Source organism: Corvus hawaiiensis, chromosome 3 (assembly GCF_020740725.1).
Source record: "Corvus hawaiiensis isolate bCorHaw1 chromosome 3, bCorHaw1.pri.cur, whole genome shotgun sequence".
NCBI classification, from domain to species: domain Eukaryota; kingdom Metazoa; phylum Chordata; class Aves; order Passeriformes; family Corvidae; genus Corvus; species Corvus hawaiiensis.
In genome coordinates, this window is record NC_063215.1 from 46,930,457 (window position 1) to 46,952,505 (window position 22,049).

Below are 22,049 nucleotides of genomic sequence, written 5' to 3' on the forward strand. Positions count from 1 at the left end.
GAATGCTCATCAGAATACGTCAAAAGGAAAGCCGATCACTTTCTGCTTTCAAAAGGCATTAATATTTTACAGCTGCCATTACGTTTTGAAGAGTGCTCAGGTATTTATTGGTAGCTATCCAGTCCAAAGTTGTGAAGGAGGAGATACCTGTTTTTCAAGTTGTTCTGTTCACTTACCCTCATCTCCTAACTCACCCTTGGCCACACCAGTGCTGCAGTAACTCAGTATCTGGGGTTGCAGTTGCGTTTTCCCACACCAGCTGCCCTTTGTGAGGCTCCCAAGGGTTTTTTACCTTTAAAAGTCAGCAGGTCAGACCCACTGAGAGCCACACTTAGGTGCATCCCCGGCTTCCCCCAGAGCTCAGGTCTGTGGAGCAGGACCATTCCCTTTGCCACCTCAGCTGCCAACTGAAGCACATTGTATTTTAAAACGCTGTTGGTTTTTTTAAAGATCAGATAGTATCTTCTGGTTCAATAATAAAGTAATTATGTGCTTAAAATAGCCCAGAGAGGGGTCCTGTTTCAGATTAGTTGACATAGCAGAAATGCTGGGAGCTGGTTTGGAGGTTGCTTGTAGTATTGCTCACGAGAAGGTCTCAGGTGCCTGTGCTGGCTTTTGAAGGTCTTGCTCAGGCCTGATCAAACTCAGTCAGGTGACACTGTATCAGATCTATTCCTCTCATCAGTCACATGTTTGCTGTAACTGTCACCAGATTCACAATTTAGTGTGTGCAGCTCAACACTTCCAATTAATCCAGGCCGGGTGTATCATTTCAGAGTTAGCACGTCGCAGAGCCGTGGGCAGGGCAGCCTTGAGCTTGGGTTCCAGGAGCCCTGGAACGCTCTCTCCACGCACACGGATTTTACTCTTTCCCTGCTACTATGTGGTGAGAGTTATTGCTGGTTTAGTTGCATTTCATAGGCTTAGAAAGTGTTAAATAAAATCAACACATGACTGCAAAAGATTTCAAAAAATAAAGATTTATAATAGGTGATTCAGCAGTGAGAGGCTTTTGTGATCTTCCATGGGAAGCTACTATTTTTAGTGAATTATTATAAGCAGTAGCATCACTCACATTTATTTTTAAAGGCATGAAAGAACGCCCATACGTGTGTCTAAATAGTCAATGTATAGTAACAGCCATATGCTGAGAATGAGCAAAAATAAAATTGAGCACTCTGGCTTCCACAATGCTGCGTGAGAGTTGTGCTGGGATCTTTGCATCTAAGAAATAAAAAACAGAGGCTTTTTTTTTTTTCCTAGATCTTCTTTCTAGCAATACTAACCCAAAGCCTTCATGGTGAAAGTCTGCCTTGCAGTAAAATTGCATTGTTTTCATTGAGGTCTAACTGGGTGACCACTGAGGTTTGGGAGGACTCTTCCAGTAGCTTCAGCAGCTGGTGGATTGGAGCTGTGCTGACAGGAGTAGCTGTTTTTGTGGGAGTTACTGTTATGTACAGTGTTCAGGTTCATTAGTTGTGTGTGTCTGCACTTCTCTTGGGGCTCTGTGGCATGGAGGAGAAACGCAGCGATGGTATACTGAAGGAGCTCCACAAATAAAGCATGGTGTTATTTCTAAAGTTCCTACAGTGAAAATGTTTCAAATGCTGGGGCTTGCCATTGAGAAACAAGAGGAAAAAAGAAAGATGTTATCTGCTGGTGATACTACTCCTGAACAGAAATTACAACTGTTTTGATCTGGCTCTGCAGAGACCCAGCCATGTGTGTCCACTGCAGCCTTTTTGTATGCAACTCCTTGGGTTTAAGTTCGGTAAGGGGCAACATCTCCCATTTTCTCACTGACTCTGTTCATGTCCCAGTCAAGCCTACAATGAGTTGCCTTGGGATTTCACCTTACAACAGCAATGCCTCAAAGTAAATTCTTGCTCTTAATTAAGTTAAATCCTTTTATTTAAATCAGCTGTGGTTTTGAGTTTTGGGCAGCCACAATATGAAGCGGGTGGAAGGGACTGAGAAAGGTGCCTCTTGACAAGGTGCCCTAGCGACCTCTCAGTGACGGTGCCTGCCTCCTGATTCCCAAATCCTATTCTAATGTGGAAAAGCATTGCCACAGCATGCAGATGATAACATTTGATTTTTTAGGGGACTTCTGTAGCAAAGGGTGCTGAGGTACCTGGCTCCTGACACTGGGAGGGGTGACTGGAGAGCCTGACCTTCTTGCTCCTCAGCTGCATTAAAGTATCAGCACTTTCCTTGCACTCTGCTTTCCGTCTCCCAACACCCGGTGTAAACGACAGCCAGCATGCTCTACTCACAGTAAAACAAATGTTATTTATTAGAGTCCTCATGTGGTCAGAGCATGTCTGACTGTAAAATAACTGGAGATTTCTCTGCTAACTGGAAGCGTGGTGCTCTGAGGCAATTTCCAGGCAGTGTATATTTTCAGCTAAGTTTTATTTACGTCAGTGTAGTAATTTGCAATATCACTGTTTGCAAAGACTGAGGCAGTGGTTGTTTTAACTAGAATTATTTTTTTTACATTTATTACTATTATTTTTTTTTTTAGGAAAAACTTTTTATGACTCAATTCCCATAGGTCCATGCTTTGAGATGCTTTCCTTTTCAAAGACTACGGCATAAACCCCCTTGGTGGGCAGGTCGCTCGCCACCTGCCCTCATGGCCAGCGCAGCTGGGGAAGCGTGGTGTGCGTGTCAGGGAGAGTTTGTTTTCCCTGTGCTGATCACTTTCTCCTGTCGTAATTTGGCACGGCACGGTGCCCTGTGTGCAGGACGGAGGCAGATCCATGTACTGCTCTCCTATCCAAGCCAGCACATTTCAGGGGATAAACCTTTGCTGGACTTACTGTTCTCCCAAGGAGCTTAAGTCCCTCAAGGCTCTACTCTTCTGGCGTGGGGGACAATGGGCAGAGGTGCAGGCGGAGCTAATCACAGCAGAGGCCTCTTCTAGTGTTCCCCTACCACCAAGGTCAGAAAACTCCTTTGAAGAGAGGATGAGGAGAGGAAACCACAGAGCTGCCTTTCAGATGCTGAGCTGACTTTCTTAAATTTGTGGGTTATTTTTTTTCCCTTTTCCTGCAGGAGAGCATGCTTGGGTAGGGCTGAGCCTGTGTCACCCCACATACCCAGGAGTGTGAGGATGGTGGCCTTTGCCAGCTGGGTGTGAAGGGGTGTACCCTGTAGGACTCTGGTATGCTCTGACTGCCTTGTTCTGTGGAACAACTGGTGGGATTTTTGGGAGCTGCCTTGGGAACATGCAGATGATACCAAACATCAGGCATCAAAACCATTTTGGGTGTCAGAAAATACTTCTTTTTCTGTGTGTAATTTTCTTAATGCTTTTTTTGTCCCTGCAGCTTTCATAATTTAGGGAAACCATAACAATCTGGAGCACATAGTGTCTGGTTTAATATGGAAAAAGAGGTATATCAGGACAACATGGCTGGATAGATATTGTGGGAGAACTCTCTTTATGTTTTAGTTCTTGCTTTTTCTGTATCTGCAGAGCACCCTCACTACTTTGTTAAATTATGTACATTTTTCTGGTTTGCAAAAACTCATGGGAAAGAGGAAAAATTCTGAGACCTCTCTGGATTTGGAATTTCAGAATTCTTTGAGAAGGGTAACACTTCAGCCTTATGGGGCTAGGCAAAAAGGGACGGTATGGAACCAATAGATTGGTACTTCCTAAAGATCAGCTTGCCTGGGCTTGCAAATCCCTCTTACCAGGAATTCCCTCATACATGCACAGAACTGGCACCTTTAATTATTTATAAGTTTGAAGCCACTGCATCTGTTTTCTTGTTTAGTTGCAACTGAATCTCCTTGGGGACTTTAAAGCAAACAAAATGTAAAACATCTGAAATGTAAAATGCGATTGTCCCACTCTGCTCTGCACTGGTGCAGCATCCCCTTTGGTCCTGTGTGCAGTTTTGGGCATCACAGTATAAAAAAGACGTTGAGCTATTAGAGAGTGTCCAAAAGAGGGCCACAAGGATGATGAAGGGCCTTGAGGGGAAGCCATATGAGGAGCAGCTGAGGGCACTTGGTCTGTTCAGCCTGGAGAAGAGGAGACTGAGGGGAGACCTCCTTGCAGTCTCAGTTTCCTCATGAAGGGAGGAGGAGGAAAGGGTATTGATATCTTCTCTGTGGTGACCAGTGACAGGACCCAAGAGAATGGCATGAAGCTGTGGCAGAGGAGGGTTAGGCTGGATATCAGGAAAAGGTTCTTCACTCAGAGGGTGGTTGAGCTCCCCAGGGAAGTGGTCACAGCATCACTTGTCTGAGTTCAAGTTCAAGAGCTCTCAGGCACATGGTGTGACTCTTGGGTGTCCTATGCAGGGCTGGGTGTTGGACTTGATGATTCTGATGATTCCCTTCCAACTCAGCATATGCTGTGATTCTGATTCTATGAAAACTGAGTTGAAGCAAGTTTTGAGTTACTTCATGAGAAGGCACGGACACTGGTCTGGACAGATGTCGAATGTGTTGAATTATTCACAGACTCCAGTTTCATCAACCACTAAATGCAAAAAAAAAAGTAGTTTTATTTTGGTTTTCTTAAAGAAATAATTTTTGGTGGACATTGTCTCTAGGGGTGTTCATCCCAAATGAGATTTGTGTGACAACATTTTGAGCAAGATGGCCTAAGCTGAAAACTGAAATTCAAGTGAGCAAGCAGAGCCATAGAGAAGCTGGACTCCCTCTGTTCAGCTGGAGGCTGATAAGCTGGAGTTATTTTCATGGCTTCTTTTCAGTGGTATTAGATCTGATGCCTTTCTCTACTGCATGGCTACCAGACAACTTCATATGGTGAAGGTAAAACATTATATATGTTAATATAGCATAACATAAAGTGTAATTCTCCCAAGTGAGCATTAGCGGCATTTATGGGTCTGCAGATAGTGTTTGTTTTTCTCCCACCATGTCCTAATATCCCACTTGTTAAACTACTGCTTTTGATTTGTTGCCGTAACTTTAGTTTAGGAGCCCATATCTGAAATAGCAAATTCACTACTCACTACAAAACACTGAAAGAAAAACAGACCAGTGTGTAACTTGGACTCCTCAGCCGGCAGCTGCACCTCATCTTGCTAATCTTTAGGCTTCTTTTTTTTTTTTTTAAAGCAGGGAGTTTTAAGAGTTAAGTTACACAACTCTCATTTTATTTTTAAAGCGAGTGGATTCCTTGTTGCGTTGTCGAGGATGATAAATTGATACCACATGTTGCTTCCAGACAAAAAAGACTCTGTACTGCAGTGGAAGCACTTGCAGCTGGTGTCTGAGTTAGTGGACAGGCTCCACAAGGTAAACACGGCTTGGAAGAGGCTGAAACAGGCATAGGGAGGGGGAATTTTCTCCATTTTAAAGGCTCAGGCATTTGCTGCTGTTGTCTGACCGGGTCTGAGTGTTGAAATAACATGCAGTCCCAGCCTCCTTGGGAGACTCATTCAGTTGTTTGTATCAAATGAGGGATACGGCACTTTGGAAATGTTTGAGCATCCTCTCTCTCAGCTTGCCTCTTTTCAGACTTACCAAAATAGAGAGAGATTTGTGTAATGAGGACATGGTAGCTGATCTCAGGGGTTTTTCTTGCAAGCAAAATGTAGCTGGATCCCTTGAGGAGTATTAACCGAATAAAACACAGTGCAGTGGATCATTTTTTGAAGTGGAGAGCATGGCCCTGAGTTTGGGGAAAGTGCTGTAAGCCCTGGTGTTGCTGCCCTGGCTGTTATGGGCACCCAGCTCACCCCTTCTCCTGGTGCCATCAGCCTAAGCCAAGGTAGGACAGCAGCCCTGCTTGCCTGTGGCACTGCACCACCCTCTGCTCACACCAGTTCTGCCCAATCTCCTGTGTTCCTCTGCCCTGAGTCTTCCTTGTCTCCAGGGACAGTCCCTCCTCCCTGCAGGACCACTTTCAAAGGGAACTTCAACCCAGCTGGTCTGGCCTCAGGGGACTCATGATGGTCTAGATGTTATCTGCCGGAACCTCAGTCTTCTGGCTTTCAGTAGAGCACATGACATTCTCCAAGTCCAGTATAAATAGTAACACTAATAAGTGGAGGAGCTCATCATATTTCTTTTTGGTCCGCTCGAGTACAGTCCGTATGTTGTACCCATCGGTGGTATGTGAGCTGTCTGCAGCCTGGCTAGCATCTATCCCATCTACATATGGTCTCCAGGACAGATGATGGAAGTTCCTTTATGCATCTTTTAAAGTTTCTCATTGCATTTTGGCATGGAAAAATGTGTTAAGTTTCCATCATCATGGCCTAATTCATCTCCCACATAAGTCAAAGACAAATCCCCATTAATTTCATCAGCAGTGGGTTCAAGTGATAAACTGTATTTTCTTTGCTTCCCCACCTCCTTTGTGGTTTGTTGCATGGTCATATATGAGTAACGCATGTGGTTGTGAGCAACAATTGTCCCCATATACTTTCCTATATTTTAAGCAGATGGGAATATTTTTTGACAGCTCAGAAAACAGGTAGAAAATACAGTTGTTTCCATCCAGATTGCTGCCTCGTAGCGCAGTGCAACAGTCTTTACTGATGTGAGTTGTCAATCCTGGTGGCTTCTGTAGCAAAACTTGCAGGAGAAAGGATAATAGGATCCAGCCCTAATTTGATTTGGCCAGGCGTCCAACAGAAGGAGAAACCAAAAAAACTCAGATACGGTTGCTGAAGAGGTTAGTGGGGGAGGTTACATGAAAGAAGTGGGTTTTAAGGCCGTGTTTGAACAGAGGGTGGAGATGGGGTACACAAAAATAAATTAGCCCATAATTATGCTTAAGAAAATCTTCCTACAGAAGAAAAGCAAAGAAAAACAGAAGCAGGATTCTAAGTGGCATAGTGCTTAACGTAAAGGAAAACAAACTGCTTGGATTTTTTATAACCACCAATTTTCAATGCAGAAAGATTATTACATTCTTCTATTATTTGTATAAAATCGACACTGAGCAAAAAGATATAATAAGAAGAAAATTACACATGTGCACATACATATCCACACATGCAGGAGTCCTCATCCTGAAAGGCGCCTCAGTCTCACAATTTCACCTTTTAGGATTTTTCATGGGTTTAGGCCAAATAGTTTCATACTATGGATACCATCAGCAGAAATAAGCCCTTTTATGAGAATACTATAGGCTGAAAACTGTTAGCTGCTGGCACTTTGGCTGAGTGTTTTTATATCTGAAGCTGTGCATGGCACGCTGCATACACCACCTCAGGTGTTTCTCCTCTGTGTTTTCGAAGATGTATTTTTTGTTAGCAAGAGTCACAATGCCATGTATTCTTATACCCAGCCTTTTTATGTGGGGAACAGCATGGTTTGTATGGCTTTTGAAGCCTGGCTTGGTCTTTGCATGGAGAAATCCCGATGCAGATGTTCTCACAAGTGGCTATCCATGGAAGTTACAGGGAATGAGGGTAAGAGGTATCTGCAGAGATGCAATACAAGCTGGAGTATCAACAAAGGTTATTTTAAAAAAACCCATCAGTTCTCCAGCCAGTTTTACAGGGAGAAACCTGAGGAAGTAAGGAGTGGTGCCTAGTTATTAGAAGTTAAACTGTTGCCAGACTCAAAATATGGTTAAAATGTCATCAGTTAAACAATATAAAGCTTTTTCCCTCCTTAGACTGAAGAACGATTATGGTGCAACTCAATCCACCATATTTTGATGGCATGATAGTCTCTCAGAAATGGATGTGCTTGTAGCTGAGGCACTGACCCAAACTTGCCTTGAGCATGTCAGCAAAGTCTGATCAGCTGCTTTGTGTAAATTGTTTAAAACATAACAGTTGCTGTTTTGAAGCATGGTCCATATGATTTCTCTTTTCATTAAGTGATAATCACAACCACGTCTGCTGTCTGCGTGCGAGAACTTCAGGCATGTTTTCCATTTCACAATCTGACAAAAACCACAATGCTCAACAGTGGGGAAAGAAAGGCATTTTGTACTGAAAAGAATTGTTTTTAAAAAAGCTGGGCTGTACTTCTTTATATGTATCTCAGTTTATTTATGTCAAGCATCCATTTATCCTAAGGATGCAAATGTTGAGGTGCTGATGAATGATTTGTTGATTGATTCATTCTTTGCCCATTTAAATCTGGAGTTTCTTCAGTGTTTTGTAAACGAAGGACACTTGTTCTGAATGGTTTGATTGTGTTATGGTCTTACTATGTGTTTTTAAAAGATGTTGATAGGACAAATGTGATTTTATCCTTTTCATAGATACGCCTGGTAATTGCCAAAATTTAAGAAGAAAGAACTCTGCAACTCTTTAAGCTTAGAGGAATAGCACAAGGGGTTTTCAAAGGAATATGGGATAGTTCCAAAAATCTTCTGACTGCCACACAGGAAAAAAATGTTGGTTTGCCAAACCTGGAAGCATTCACATTAACAAATACTATTTGCTTTTCCTTTCTTTCACCCATATTTTAAGTACAAGATCAGCAGGATGAATGGAGTGGGATTTTCATCTCAGTTATTTTGGTTTAAATCTGGTGCCATTTCTCTGGGGGTACCATGGGCTGGTTTTCTCAGGCTCTTTCTGATTCTGAGGTGATCATCATCGGGTTGAGCCAACATGTATTTTGGGCAGTTCGATGTTGCTGACTGGTGCAAGCAGGTACAATGCAAGAGTAGACTGTGTGCCAGCTCCCCTGAGAGCACTGTATTTCATAGCATCCTGTACAGGACGGAGTATCTGGCTGTGTTCAGCAGCTTTATAGAGCTCTGTATCCAGCAGCTTACGGGGACAGGGATATCGTTGCATACTGTGTCACATCATGTTTTGAAGACCGTGAGGATACCATAGCGAGGGGACAGCTGGCCAGCTACTGCTGTACAGGCGTAATTCTGGTGCCTCTAATCAAGAGAGAAGGTACAGCTTAGTCATGCACAGAGTGCCTGTGGGAGAGGAGCAACAGCACTTGCAGTTTTCTCAAGAATTATTATAACAAATATACAGCACACGTGCCCATGAAGAATTAAAAAGACATTTGCAGAGGCTGCGATGAGTGTGACTACCCTTCCAGCCAGATTTTTGCTGCGCCTTTGCAGTTTTTATTTCAAGGAACTGATGGCAAGATTGCTGATAGTAGTAGTTTGTCCTGAGTCAAAAGTAAGGGAGAAACATCTAGCTCCTTTCTAGCAGGAATGTCACACTCCTTTTCTTAGGATGAAGATTTTAGGGGTGTAGAGATGGGCACAAGGAATGCACAGCTCGAGCAAGCTCAGGGCTTGCTTTACAGCAGCACGCCGGCATGCCACAGTTACACTCCAGCCCTCCCATATCCAGCACCAGAGAAACCTACGGAGATATCCAGGAGGGTCCAATGATTTTATTCATGTTGCTGTCATAATGAGATGTTGGTTTAATGATTGAGATTTGGGTTGTAAAAGAAGTGGGGTGACAGTCTTCATGTTTTGTTTTGTTCCTTTCTTGCAGAATTCGATCCGGCACAACTTGTCGCTCCACAGCCGATTCGTCAGGGTACAGAATGAAGGCACTGGGAAAAGCTCTTGGTGGATGATCAATCCAGATGGTGGAAAAGGCGGCAAGGCGCCCCGGAGACGTGCTGTGTCAATGGACAACAGCAACAAGTACACCAAGAGCAGAGGGCGGGCGGCAAAGAAAAAGGCGGCTCTGCAGACCGCCCAGGAGACGAGTGAGGAGAGCCCTTCCCAGCTCTCCAAGTGGCCAGGGAGTCCCACCTCCCGCAGCAGCGATGAGCTGGATGCATGGACAGATTTTCGCTCCCGTACAAATTCAAATGCCAGTACGATCAGTGGCCGCTTGTCACCAATATTGGCAAGCACTGAGCTCGATGATGTTCAAGATGATGATGCTCCACTTTCTCCCATGCTGTACAGTAGTCCTTCGAGCTTGTCCCCATCAGTAAACAAACCATGTACTGTGGAGTTGCCTAGGTTGACTGATATGGCTGGGACAATGAACTTGAATGATGGACTGACAGATAACCTCATGGATGATCTCTTGGACAATATAACACTCCCTCCCTCCCAGCAGTCACCCACAGGAGGGATAATGCAGAGAAGCTCCAGTTTTCCTTATGGTTCCAAAGGTTCAGGACTGGGCTCCCCATCAAGTAGTTTCAACAACGCTGTGTTTGGGCCGTCATCCCTGAATTCCCTCCGCCAGTCACCCATGCAGACAATTCAGGAGAACAAGCAGGCCACTTTCTCTTCCATTTCTCATTACAACAATCAGACGCTGCAGGATCTTCTCACCTCTGATGCACTTAGTCACAGCGATGTCATGATGACACAGTCTGACCCACTCATGTCACAAGCCAGCACAGCTGTGTCCGCCCACAATTCCCGCCGGAATATAATGCTCCGCAACGACCCCATGATGTCGTTTGCTGCGCAGTCCAGCCAGGGCGGTCTGGTCAATCAGAACCTGTCCCATCACCAGCACCAGTCCCACAACTCCTCTCTTAGTGGCAGCCGTGCCTTGTCCAATTCCATCAGTAACATAGGCTTGAGTGACTCCAACAGCTTGGGATCCACCAAACATCAGCAGTCACCTGTCAATCAGTCTATGCAAACGCTTTCTGACCCGCTGTCAGGCTCCTCTTTGTACTCCTCTAGCGTGAACCTCCCGGTCATGGGACATGAGAAATTCCCAAGTGACTTGGACCTGGATATTTTCAATGGGAGCCTGGAGTGTGACATGGAGTCCATTATCCGCAGTGAACTCATGGATGCCGATGGGCTGGATTTTAATTTTGATTCCCTCATCTCAGCTCAGAACGTTGTCGGTCTGAATGTGGGGAACTTCACTGGTGCTAAACAGGCTTCATCACAGAGTTGGGTACCAGGCTGAAGGATCTTTGAGAACAGGGAAAATGGGCAAACAGGTCAGTGCCCCATAGATGTGGTAAAATAATTGGTTCCTTAGTTTTATTAGAGTTTGCAGCAAACCCCTAATAGTTTGCACTAATAATAGTAATTTGGCTTGTGATGGCTTGCTATGTGTTGGTATGCAACAGGCACAACCAAGAAACGTGGAGGTGTGGAGGGAAACGAGGCTAAGCTATAAAAGCTGTTCAACTGCAACACTGTCAGCACGCATCTGATGCTCAGTGTCCTTCTTAATTTAGGCATGAGAAATGTTAATGACAAATCAGGCAAACCAAGGTGGAATATTTGTGGGTTTTAGGAATCGCAGAGCTGTAACTCGTCTTCTTTGAAGTTGCAACAGATGGATTCTTTCTTGCAGTCGATGCCACATGTATCCAAGCTGTGTTATAGAGGGATGGGGCCAGGGGCTCTGCAGTCAGTGGAGCAGTGTTGCTGTGGGGGAGGAGGAAGAGTGTCTTTGCAAGATCAGAGCACTCACTGGGGATCAGGTGTGTGGGACAGATGTGGACAGAATCAGAGTTGTGCTGCTGCTGTGGTACAGCAACACTAGCAAAGTTGTTTGGGTTTGCTTTTTCTCAAAACTGTATTTCTTGGCCAAAAAAAAGGTATCAAATGGAGGATATATGTATTGGTGGGATCCTGGTCTCAGGAATGTCCTGGCCTATTTAATGTTTTAAGTATACAATAATTGTTGTCCTCCTCCCCCCACCCCTGAATGGGGTAGATATATTTTTCTTCTGGATTCCTCCAAGAGAATGTCTGTGGGTTTGGGTTCTGACGTAGGTGTTTTTTAAATGTTAGCTTCTTCAGATTAATTTTTTTCAAGTTTAATATGTTTTTTTCCGCTGCTTATTTTCCACAGCTGGGGACTTGTAATCATTTTTTCTGTCATCCTTTTGTGATTCTGCAGGCTCCTGCCCATACCTCTGTCTGCTCGCACATACATATTCCCTGACTCACAGGGCAGGTGCCACACAAGTGCCCTTCCTCCTTTGTTTATTTATTAGTATAATGGAGTAAATTTCAAAATATAGTAAGATAAAAGGTTAGCTATAAATTATTGAAAGTGTTCTATTAACTTCAAAATAGTATGTAGAGCATCTCAGTGGTGAGGTTAAATGAGGCATTCATTCAGTTAACAGCTTACTTCCAGCTTTCTTATTTTCCAGGTGAAGGATGGAAAGAAGGAGTCAGTGTCCTTTGACTTTACAGTGCATAATTTGCCCCTTTCATCTTTAATTGCATTTTCATTCACTGTTTCACAGTTAGATGTTCAAGGGGAAGCCTTGTGGTAGGTGAGCAGCAGTGGTGAACCTCCAGAATGTTTTCCTGTTTCCTGTGTGTATGGAGCACCTTGGGAGACCTGCTGTTATCTGCTATCTGTGAGGGAGAACGAGGCTGCCCAGCCATCCCTCTTCCAGTCAATCTGCAAAACCGCTGTGCTCCGATGGAGTGGTTGGTGTGCACACTCCTTTCTCTCAGTGGAAGCATTTCCTCTGGTTCTTGCACATCTTCTCACTCTTGGCAAGAGCACTGCAATGCACAGGAAGGAGATGGGCTGTAGAGGACTCTGCGTCCCACTGACCTGAGCAAGGTGGCAACTTGGCAAGGCCAGGGCCACAGATGAATTTTGAGGTTTTCTTCAGTTCCAGTACTGGAGAATTTAGGAAGATAAAGGGGGAAAAAAGAGAATTGACTCAAGGATGAGGAGGCAAAAATTTGCAGAAGGTCATGCTTGCTGACCAGTTCTCTCCTTCAGGTGCACGAGCTGCTTGGATTTAAAAAACTTCTTTGCCTGATGTAAAAAAAAAAGGCTGTAGGAACCTCATTGCTGTGCAACATCCAGCAGTACAATCTGTCAAATGGGGCCTGAAAAATAGATGTTATTGACAGTTTTGCTTGACACAGGCAAATAGGGCAGCCTCCAGCTTCCATAGCTTTGCGTGCTGCGTGTAGGTAGCAGCCGCCGCAGGGGGACTTGTGTGGGCAGCATGGAGGAGACACAGCATCCCACCTCCTCACCGATGTTCCCTGCTGCCTCTTCACCCCAGCCTCTGGCATCCTCGGAAAGCAGAGCTGCCGTGATCTTTTTCAGGCTGCTCCCTCTGAATAAAGGAACTGACACATCTGTGTGAGCAGAGTCTCATTGCAGAGGACAGATTTATTAACGAGACAGCTCTCCTCGGCGGATTACTGTCCAGTCATCTGTGGAAGCCTCTCTCCCTCTCCCTGACAAGTGGACCGGCTGCTGCAGGGTGCCTCTGGTATCAGGTGCAAATGCAGATGATTTCTGCTGAGCTGGTTCATCATGCACCCTTCCTCATCTGTTAAGCAGCGCTGTTTGAGAGTTTGCCTCCTTATGAACATCTCATGTTTTGAGAGGGGCTTCTCGCATGACATCAGATGCAATTGTTCTGAATTGCTTTTCTCGGTTACTTCTCCACTGTAGCAATAAGGATCCCTGAATTAAAATCTTCTCTCAACAATGTTCATGACCCCAGTAATGAATCTTTATAAGCCCAAAGACTGGGGAACGCTTTTGGTGGAACAGCCTGGCACTTGCTTATGCTAAATCTGTTTCACAAAGGTGGCCAGGTGTGTTTTGTAGGCAGGCAGAAGCAGTTACAATGGATTACTGGCATACCCAGGAATAGTGAGTGCTTTGTTTTCTATTAAAAATAAGAGAAACATTGGAGTCAGTTTTCAGGAAGAAAAGAAAGAAGGCAAATACATAGATATTTAATTTATACATACTTAGGTATGGAGGGAGGTTTATTTTGGAAGAAAATCAACTACAGTTTCTTCATAGGGAAATAAAAAAATGGCTGCAGGGGATGCCACTGTCGCAGGTTTAGTGGCTGTGCACGTTTGCTGCACACAAGCCTGTGCATGGTCCCTGCAAAGAGCCCTGCCCAATCCCACCCCACTAACCTGTGCCCACAAGGCTGCCCATGCCCAACCTTTCAGAGGGACCTTATTGAGGGGTGTAAATGAATTTGGGTTTGCTTTGGGTTTTTTTCTCTTACAAGAAGGAATGGAAAAAATCTTTTTTTTTTTCTTGCTTTATTCACTCAGCCATAACTTTTCCCGCTTATACTGCCTGGGGCCTCTGTTCCTCTATCTCTACCTGCTTTCCAAAAGCACTGGATAATGCCCTCCACCCACTCATAATCATCACGTTGGCATTTCAGTGGGTTTATCAATAAATAAAGACATCACTGTTCCCTCACCTGTCTCTAGAATACCTTTTATTTTGAAATTAATGGGTCCTTCTCTTGTGGGATTCCCACAACTCTGCACTTTGCTCTGGGGTCCATCTCACCTGGCAAGTCCAAAGGGACTTGGCTTTTGCTGAAGAGCCACCCCAAACCAGAGCATCAGAGAAGACTATTTGGGACATTTGCTGTTGCCTGGAAGGTCAGGAGCTGGGGAACAGTTGCTGCACAGGCAAACATTTTCTCCAGCATCAAAACCCATCCAAGAAGTTGCTTTTACCTGGATTGTTTCAGTGATCCAGTTTACAATGGCATAATGCAGGCAGCAATGCTGGCACGGTTGGGCATGGGGTGGAGAAAGGCTCAGCACGAGCAAGGCAGGAACTTCTTGAGCTGGTGGCATAGTCTGAAGAACTTATCTAAGCTGCATCTTCTGAAAGAGATGTCGATGTGTCGTTCATCAGGGTGCCTCTGGGCTCTGTAACAGAGCTGGGCTGGACTCATGTTGACTTGTTTGAAAATTACATGTAAAATACTTGACAGATCAGTTAAAGTCACTCATTTTCCACTAGTATCATCTAGGTCCCACATCTTCTTATTGCAGAGTACACAAGCTGCAAATAGCAATGCCATGTAATGTTCACACTTGATGATTAACATCTCTGATGAAAAAAAATCTTAGGAAACCTAACAAAATTTCTATTAGTCTTACATTAGTCCATATCAGCTTGGACTACTTGCCAGTTTGTTAATTGATATTCAGTCTGTTTCTGTGTACAGTTCATACCAAAGACAAGTAGGTCTGAGTGTGACTTCGTGTTTACAACAACATCTTAAAAGTGAAAATAGGTAGTCAAAGATCTCCATTTGGATGGAGTTTTGAATCAGAGAGTTCTGTACAGTTTGCCACAAAGAAGATTATTTTTGTTTTCTACCAGAAATCTTCTGCCCATGAAAGCTGAGTTGGTGGACCTCTTACCTGAGGACATTGACTGCCTCAGGACCATAGCTGCACTTCCTTCTCTCTTATTTTCAAAAATGAGGTCTTATGGATAGGGCTGTCAGGTTTCTTACACAGAGCTAAGTTGGGGCTGTCTGCCTTTAAAAAATCTAAAGGAAAGTCAAGAGCAGCACATTCTTCTGCTCCATTTTTAGTAGGCTAGTGGTTAAGGTCGTGGCACTTGTAACAATTAAATGTTGTTTCTGCCAGCCCAAGTTTTGAAAGGTGATTTAGTGACTAGCTGAACACCATACATGCCAAGTTTAGTCTTTGAACAAAAATATCTATGTAGAAAATGTATTTTATGGGGAACAGGGATCCCTTCAACTCCAAGGAGGCCTGCCCTGAGCAGGCTCCTTGGTGGCTGGGGAACACATCGGTGGCGCAGGAGCAAACTCTGTTCTCATGGCTGCTGGGGAGGAGGAGAGGGGAAAGCTGGGAAAACTCCACTGGGACTGCCCCCCATGAAGTCCCACTGAAGCTCATCAAAGCCCCTTGCATACAGGGGCCAATCCTGGGCTTGCAGGGATGCTGTGGCTCTTGCTGTGTGAAGACAGCAGGAGCTGACACACAAACACAATGAATTTCTCACTCCTTCTGGGAGTAGGGCTTTTTTGTTCTGGTATGTTTTTAATCTGGGTTTATTGTTTGGGGTTTTATTAACCCAGGGAAAAGATCTGTAAAAACCAGGATTGCCTCCACAGGCTTGTGTCGTGAGTGTAAAGCAGCTGAAGCCAGGACAGTGGTCTTACCCTGTGGTTTGGGTGTTCTTCTGTTGGTGCTTTATATAGCTGTATTTTTTAGTACCTCATGCTTTGTCATGTGATTCAGCAGCAATAATTAGGCAGAAACTTGCTGTCCCTGCAGATGCTAAGATTACAGGATGACATACTCTCACCAGATGACAGCACAAACTGGTATTTTTAGAACAGCCCGCATCAACTGGTCTCCCCAGTGCTTTCCTCCTTGGATCAGCAGTGCACAGGTTTTGTTACAGAATGAGTCTTTGCAAATTGTCTTTCTCGTGTGAATGAGCCATAATGATTGTTTAGAGCTGCAGATCAGTGTTGGTCCCTCGATATGTGGTTTGCCTGATAGCTGGGCTGGTTACAGGTGGCTTTTCTTTGTTTATTCCTTCCTTTGAGCCAGACTTTTAAATAGCCCCCATGAAAGCATATTTGCTTGAAGAAGTGCGTAATAAGAGCTCCTTTTTAGAAACATAGCGTCATGCAGCTGAGGAAAGGACAGGATCTTTTTTTCATAGCAATTGGGCACTCAGCCAGGTGATGAACTGACAGCTGGAGAGGTTTAAGTCTTGTGTTGATGACAGCCAAAAAACACAGGTACGGCATAGGCAGTGGGAGTGCATGTTTGAGTAGCACTGTGTGCCAATAGCCAGCCTTTCTGTCCTGGCCTGGGGAAGGGGGATGAAGGAAGGAGCCACCCTGGGCTCCTGGTGCCGATGGTGAAGGATTTCCAGCAGGATGTACCCATCAGCACAGTCCCCGATCAAGTCCCTAGCGGTGTGTGGGGACGCTGACCCCGTTAAATCAGATACCTGTGGCTGGGTGGTGGGAATGCCCCACTCTGCTCCAGTCTGCCGGAGCTGTTTAATCAGCTTTTCCACTCAGATTACTGCACAGGGTGGCAGTTATTGGAGTCTGGCAGAGGGGACATCTGCTGAGCACTAATCGGACGGGGATGCAGCTCTGCTAGTGGAAGCTGCTGTGCAGCCACGGCTGTCTGCCATTACTCCAGGAAAAAGGCCACTTTTTCCAGATGATGCTGTGGAGAATGCCTTGTGTTTATGCACTTCTGCAGCTGAGCTCGATGTCTTGCCCTTTGTTTTTCCCTCACACTGCCTACATCTCCTGGCTTTTATAGGTAATTCCATACACATGTAGATAAAATCTGGTTTTGAGGTAGGACCTTTCCTCTCTTGCCTTTTCTGCCACTTGTAAGTCATGATAGAAGATGTCCTGCCTTTTATCAACACTGTATTGGCCTCTCATTTCCAACTTACTGCAGAGGAAAATGAGAAGATTCCATAGCAGGGAGGATGTTTTTAAAATAGGCTTGGTACCTGGCAAAGGAAATGAAGTTCTCTATGGGCACATTCAGAATAACAGATGCATAGCATGTTTCCGTAACACTGTAAACCCATAATTCAGGATGTTTCTAGCCATGCAGGTACCTTTCACTCCAAAATGTGATTTTTTCTTCAGATTCAAAAATGCAAGCAAAATCCTTCTCTGGTCTTACACAGGTGCAGTAGTTACACATCCTTTTGTGATCCACAGTAGACATCTCCTTCCCAGTGTTCCCGAGTGCCAAAGAAAGCACAGTTATTCCAGCTGATGGGCTTTACCCCTAACAAAAGATGTATTTTGCAAGTATTTTTTGCCTTCTTCCTCTAATCCAGCAGCATCCTGCCTAAGAGTGGCTGTGTTGAACACCCGGGCTGAAGTCTCTCATTCAATGGCAGTGTCACCCATAACTGGCAGGATTTCCACCCTACTCCTCAGGCTCCTGAACAAAATGCAGGGGATAAAATTATCTAAAAGGTTGTCAAGTAAGAAACCTGATGACTTTATGGAGAGAAGTTGTCCTGTATCTAAGCTCTCTTGTGTTGGCCAGGGCAGAGGATTAAACCCAGCCAGATGTGATAGTTCTCAACAGCAATTACGTATCAACAGTGCTTGGGCTCGGCGTTTGCTTTTCACCTGTAAAATGGCTAAAAGGGACCTTACCCACCTTTGTGGGTAAAATGAGCTGCCCGGAGGAGTAGTGGATTCTCCCATGCTGGAAGTACTCCGTACGTGACAGGATCCTAAATAACCTAACCTAAGGTTCTGCCTTGAACAGCAAGTTGGACCAGATGATGCTGATCTGTTCCCGCCTGGACTTTTCTATGATTCTGTAGACCAGTGGGATATCAGAATAACCTGCTTATAAATAGTTGTGGCAGCTCACTACAGTTCTGGCCTTCTTTCCCAGGGAGCTGATACAGGATGAGAGAATGATCTGCTGTCTTAAGTTACATATACTTCCAAAATACTTGGTTGTCTCCTATAGTTTGCAGTGTTTCTTGGAAGAGCAGCAACAGAAGGAAAAGAGAGACTTTTGTACTTTACATGCTTATGCAGCTACAAGCACTGCAACATTTTAGGTCCTGTAAGTCCTGGTCCTGTGCTGGCATTCTTCCTCTTTCCATCCTTCTCTCTTACCCTCTGCCCCCAGTTCTGAGCTGGGAAAGATCTATTTTTACAACTAGAATTTAAAGAGAAAAAGTGAAGTTGCAACATGCCTGAAAGTTCAGGAAATAAAGCCACATGAAGTTGACAACTCTTGTTTTTTGTCGTTGGGCTGTGTCCCCTGACCTCAGTGTTGTCCCTCAGCACAGGGCCATCCGAGTGCAGTGTGTGCTAAGCCTGCAGGGTCTCACTGTGGCATACCTGCTGTGGCATTGAGATTTCCAATTTTTATTGTGCTTGAAATAAAAATATCATTCTGTAATTTTGTCACTGTAGAAAGACTGGCCACAGTAGTCATCTTCCTTACTTGTTTTTAAACAAATTCTGTTCATTTTTTCAGTCTTTAGCTGTGAAACCTCAGGCAGAGTATTAACTTGTAACCACACAAAATCAAGTCTTGCTTTTTGAGCCTACCCCCCACTTTGGAGTAGAAGCTCTATTGCTGGAGGCGATGACAAATCGAAGGGCAGAGGCACCAGAACAAATGCACATCTGTCACTAAAGGACATGAGTTTCCTTGAAAATGTTTGCATCCCAAGTGTCTAGACAGTAAAAGTAGTTACTGGGATTTCCTGTCCCTGGAGAGTTGTTGCCAAGTGGTACCCAGGGAGAACACTTGTTTTACACACCTCTAAATGGTGATATTTTCCAAGATGAGATCCACTCAACAAGCCTTCCAGCCAAATCAGGAGCCCCATGTTAGGCTGCCATACAGAGGAGCTGTGTGTTGGTAGTGCAGATTCTCATACCGTAATTGTGTAAAGGAGCACACAGCTTTTCTTCCAACAGAAAACTTCATGTGCTGATTGCTGTGTTGGCTCACTGATAAACCAGGGCACGTTATCTATGCCCCGCTCTGGGGAACATCACTGTGTCACCCTTCTGTCCTGAAGAAATTTCCAGTGCTGCATAATTGGCACCATTTGGAATCAAAGGGAGAAAGCAGTAGGTGGCAGATGATTCTTCAGAGCTGCTCTGATGGTGCTCAAGCTGGCATGGGGCTTGGGAGATGGCCATCAGGTTAAGTGGTGGAATGATGTGAGACAGAGGTGAAGAAATGTTGTTGCTGGAGGGAAATCAAAACCAGTCAGCTTGGCCACAGAGTAAAGTGAGAGTAGCATTTGTAACTGGTCAGTAGCAAGGTAGAGGATGGGAGGGCAGAGAATCGGGCAGAAGGAGGGGACGTCTCATCTCCTGCGTGGCTGTTTGCAAAGCTTTTAGCAGGGCCTGTTGCAGTAGGACAAGGGATAATGGTTTTAAACCAGAAGAGGGTAGATTTAGATAAAATATAAGGAAGTTTTTTACAATGAGGGCGGTAAAACACAGCAGGTTGCCCAGTGAGGTGGTGGATGACCCATCCTTGGAAGTGTTCAAGGCCAGGTTGGATGGGGCTCTGAGCAACCTGATGTAGTTGAAGATGTTCTTGCTCACTTCAGGGGGATTGGACTAGACAGTCTTTAAGGTCCCTTCCAGCCCAAATCCTTCTATGGTTCTGTGGCAAATGGAGATGTACTTGCTTCCCTGCCTTGATAGAGTTTTCATTGCTATGGGGCAGCAGGCTGCTAACTCAAGGTAAACAGAGGCTTTTTGTGGTGAGACAAAAAGCAAGACTGTGGGTCTATTACAGACTTAAACAAGGTCATTTGAAGGCAGGCGGGTTAAGACTTTGATCTACCTCTTTGCAATTTTCAGTCCATTTCCAAAGGCCAGGTAAGCACAGCTGTGAAAATGGAGCATGGTTTGGTTCTGCTATATATTGGTTCTCAGCTGTGCATCTCTCTCCAAAATGTTGGCACTGCCTGAAGTACAGGTCCCTCAAGAAAAAATATCGGGCAGTGGCACTTCCGCAAAAGATGCTAGTCTTCATCCATCCTCCAGTTTTTTTCTTGTCACTTGGTTTCATAGAATAATATTTCACATAGATTTTTAATTTAAGTGTTTAGCAATAATCTGGTACCTTATTGGGAGTTTCTGTACTCTTTTACTTTTAATCAATAGCTTTATTCAAAGTCAGCAGGACTTCTCACACGTGCCACAGTTAAGCCCACGCGCAGCATAACTGGCAGATGCCTGAGAGGGAGCCGTCTTGCTGGGCTGTGGCGTTTGGGACCCGCCTTGCCTTCACAGGATGTTGCACTTCGGGAAGTCGCTCACTTCCAGCCCCCTCTGGTGCTCAGGCTTTACGAAGTAGAGAAGTGGGCTTGCACTTGTTTGAGCTGCATGCGAGCCACTAGCCAGGTTTTACTGGGGGCTACCAGGCCTGTCTGGGTATCTTCTGCTGACTTTGTTATGGCTATCGGGGCTCACCAAATGGAGTCATTGCCAGGCAGTCACATTAACGAACAGCCAGCATTAATTTGCCCTTTGAAAATAAAGAAATCAATATGTTGATCCAGTCGGAAATCCCTTTATTCACAAAACAGTCTACCCCAAACCCCTCCACATAATTAAGGCTAAAGCCAAATTTTGTTTGGGTGAAATGCACAATCTGTCTGCTCCCTAAGCTGTGCTGAATGAAGTTCTCCCCTAATGGTGCAGGGAGCAGCTGTCACGCTGTTGCTCTAATAACCATGAGACAAAATGATTAAATTTCCATCAATCATTTAGCATTATCAGAATAGGTCATTTTAATAAATTGTTATCATAGGATCAGTGCCTGGCACCTTAGACAGGAGACAGTCTTTGAGTGATCCTCCTTGCAGGAGATGCCCGTCTTGATTAAACCAGCAGTTCCACTAAATCCGCCATTTTTTGTGAGGGTGCCTGCTAGCAGGGTCTTTTGGAAGTAAAGACATTCCTGTAATCAGCTCAATGGCTTTTTGGTTTCAACCAGTGTCCCCTTGTTCTTGCACTGTATAAAAAATCATCAATCTTTCTTCTTGGGGAAAATCCTCAAAAGGTAGTAAGTGGTGTGAGGGGACTAAGCCCTGTTTTCAGAAGCCATTTCAGAGCCAGAAGCCACACGCCCAGCAACATGGATGTCTACTGAGTGGACTTTCTGAAGATGTGAGAGGATTCTATGGGAATGTTTAAATGTACATACTTTCCAAAACCCTATGTGGTGCCTGCCTATACCTTTAAGCCACTGAGTACCTTTAAAAATCTGTCCCCTTGGCTTCCTTGGTTGAAATGTTTATCTGTTTTCAGTGTTTTACCTACTTATCGTGTCTCTTCATAGTCATCTCCATGCTGTATCCAAGGTGTCTTCCCCATGCTTCTCTCTCACAGAGAAGTTTCTTGGCTACAGAATAAGATGGACCCTAACCCAGTTTTTAAAGCCAGGTGGACCCTGTCGCTGATGTGTTGTGTGAGCAGGAAAGTGGAAAACTCCAAAGTCCACACTGAAATTCATGGCTCCTTGCTGTTTGTCTTGAGCAGCCTCTTTGTCCATCCTTCGAGGGTGGTGGTGGATGTCAAACACTTACAGAAGATTTATTCGGCTTTTTGGTGATGCTGAGAAAGGGTGATCATGAAAAATGGAGAAAAGCTGGAGGATCCTTCATTGCTTCTACCTGGAAATATGCTTAACAAATAGACAGTGCACTGGGTTTCTGTAAATCAGACTTGACCATCATTTTTCATTGGAGAGAGGGTTTTTTCTGTCCTGCTTGGGAGCAGCTAAGCCAGCAAAGAAACACATGAACCTTGTCAAGGGGAAAGTGTTATCAGGCAGGGTCAACTTATTCATTGCTATATGTTTGAAG

At 44.7% G+C, this 22,049-nt stretch overlaps 1 protein-coding gene across 3 annotated transcripts in view; it reads left to right on the top strand.

Annotated features, from left to right (window-relative positions):
* The window catches only part of FOXO3 (forkhead box O3), a 90,380-nt gene that overhangs the window by 64,012 nt on the left and 4,319 nt on the right, over positions 1-22,049 (top strand). Inside the window, exons 2-3 of one of the 3 annotated variants that reach the window (XR_007202276.1) lie at positions 9,438-10,872; positions 12,046-21,380. Coding sequence is in view for 2 of the 3 variants with exons in the window: in XM_048297304.1 (XP_048153261.1) it covers positions 9,438-10,838 (1,401 nt within the window). In the remaining variant the exon portion in view is untranslated. The other 2 variants (XM_048297304.1, XM_048297303.1) reach the window with 2 other exon arrangements.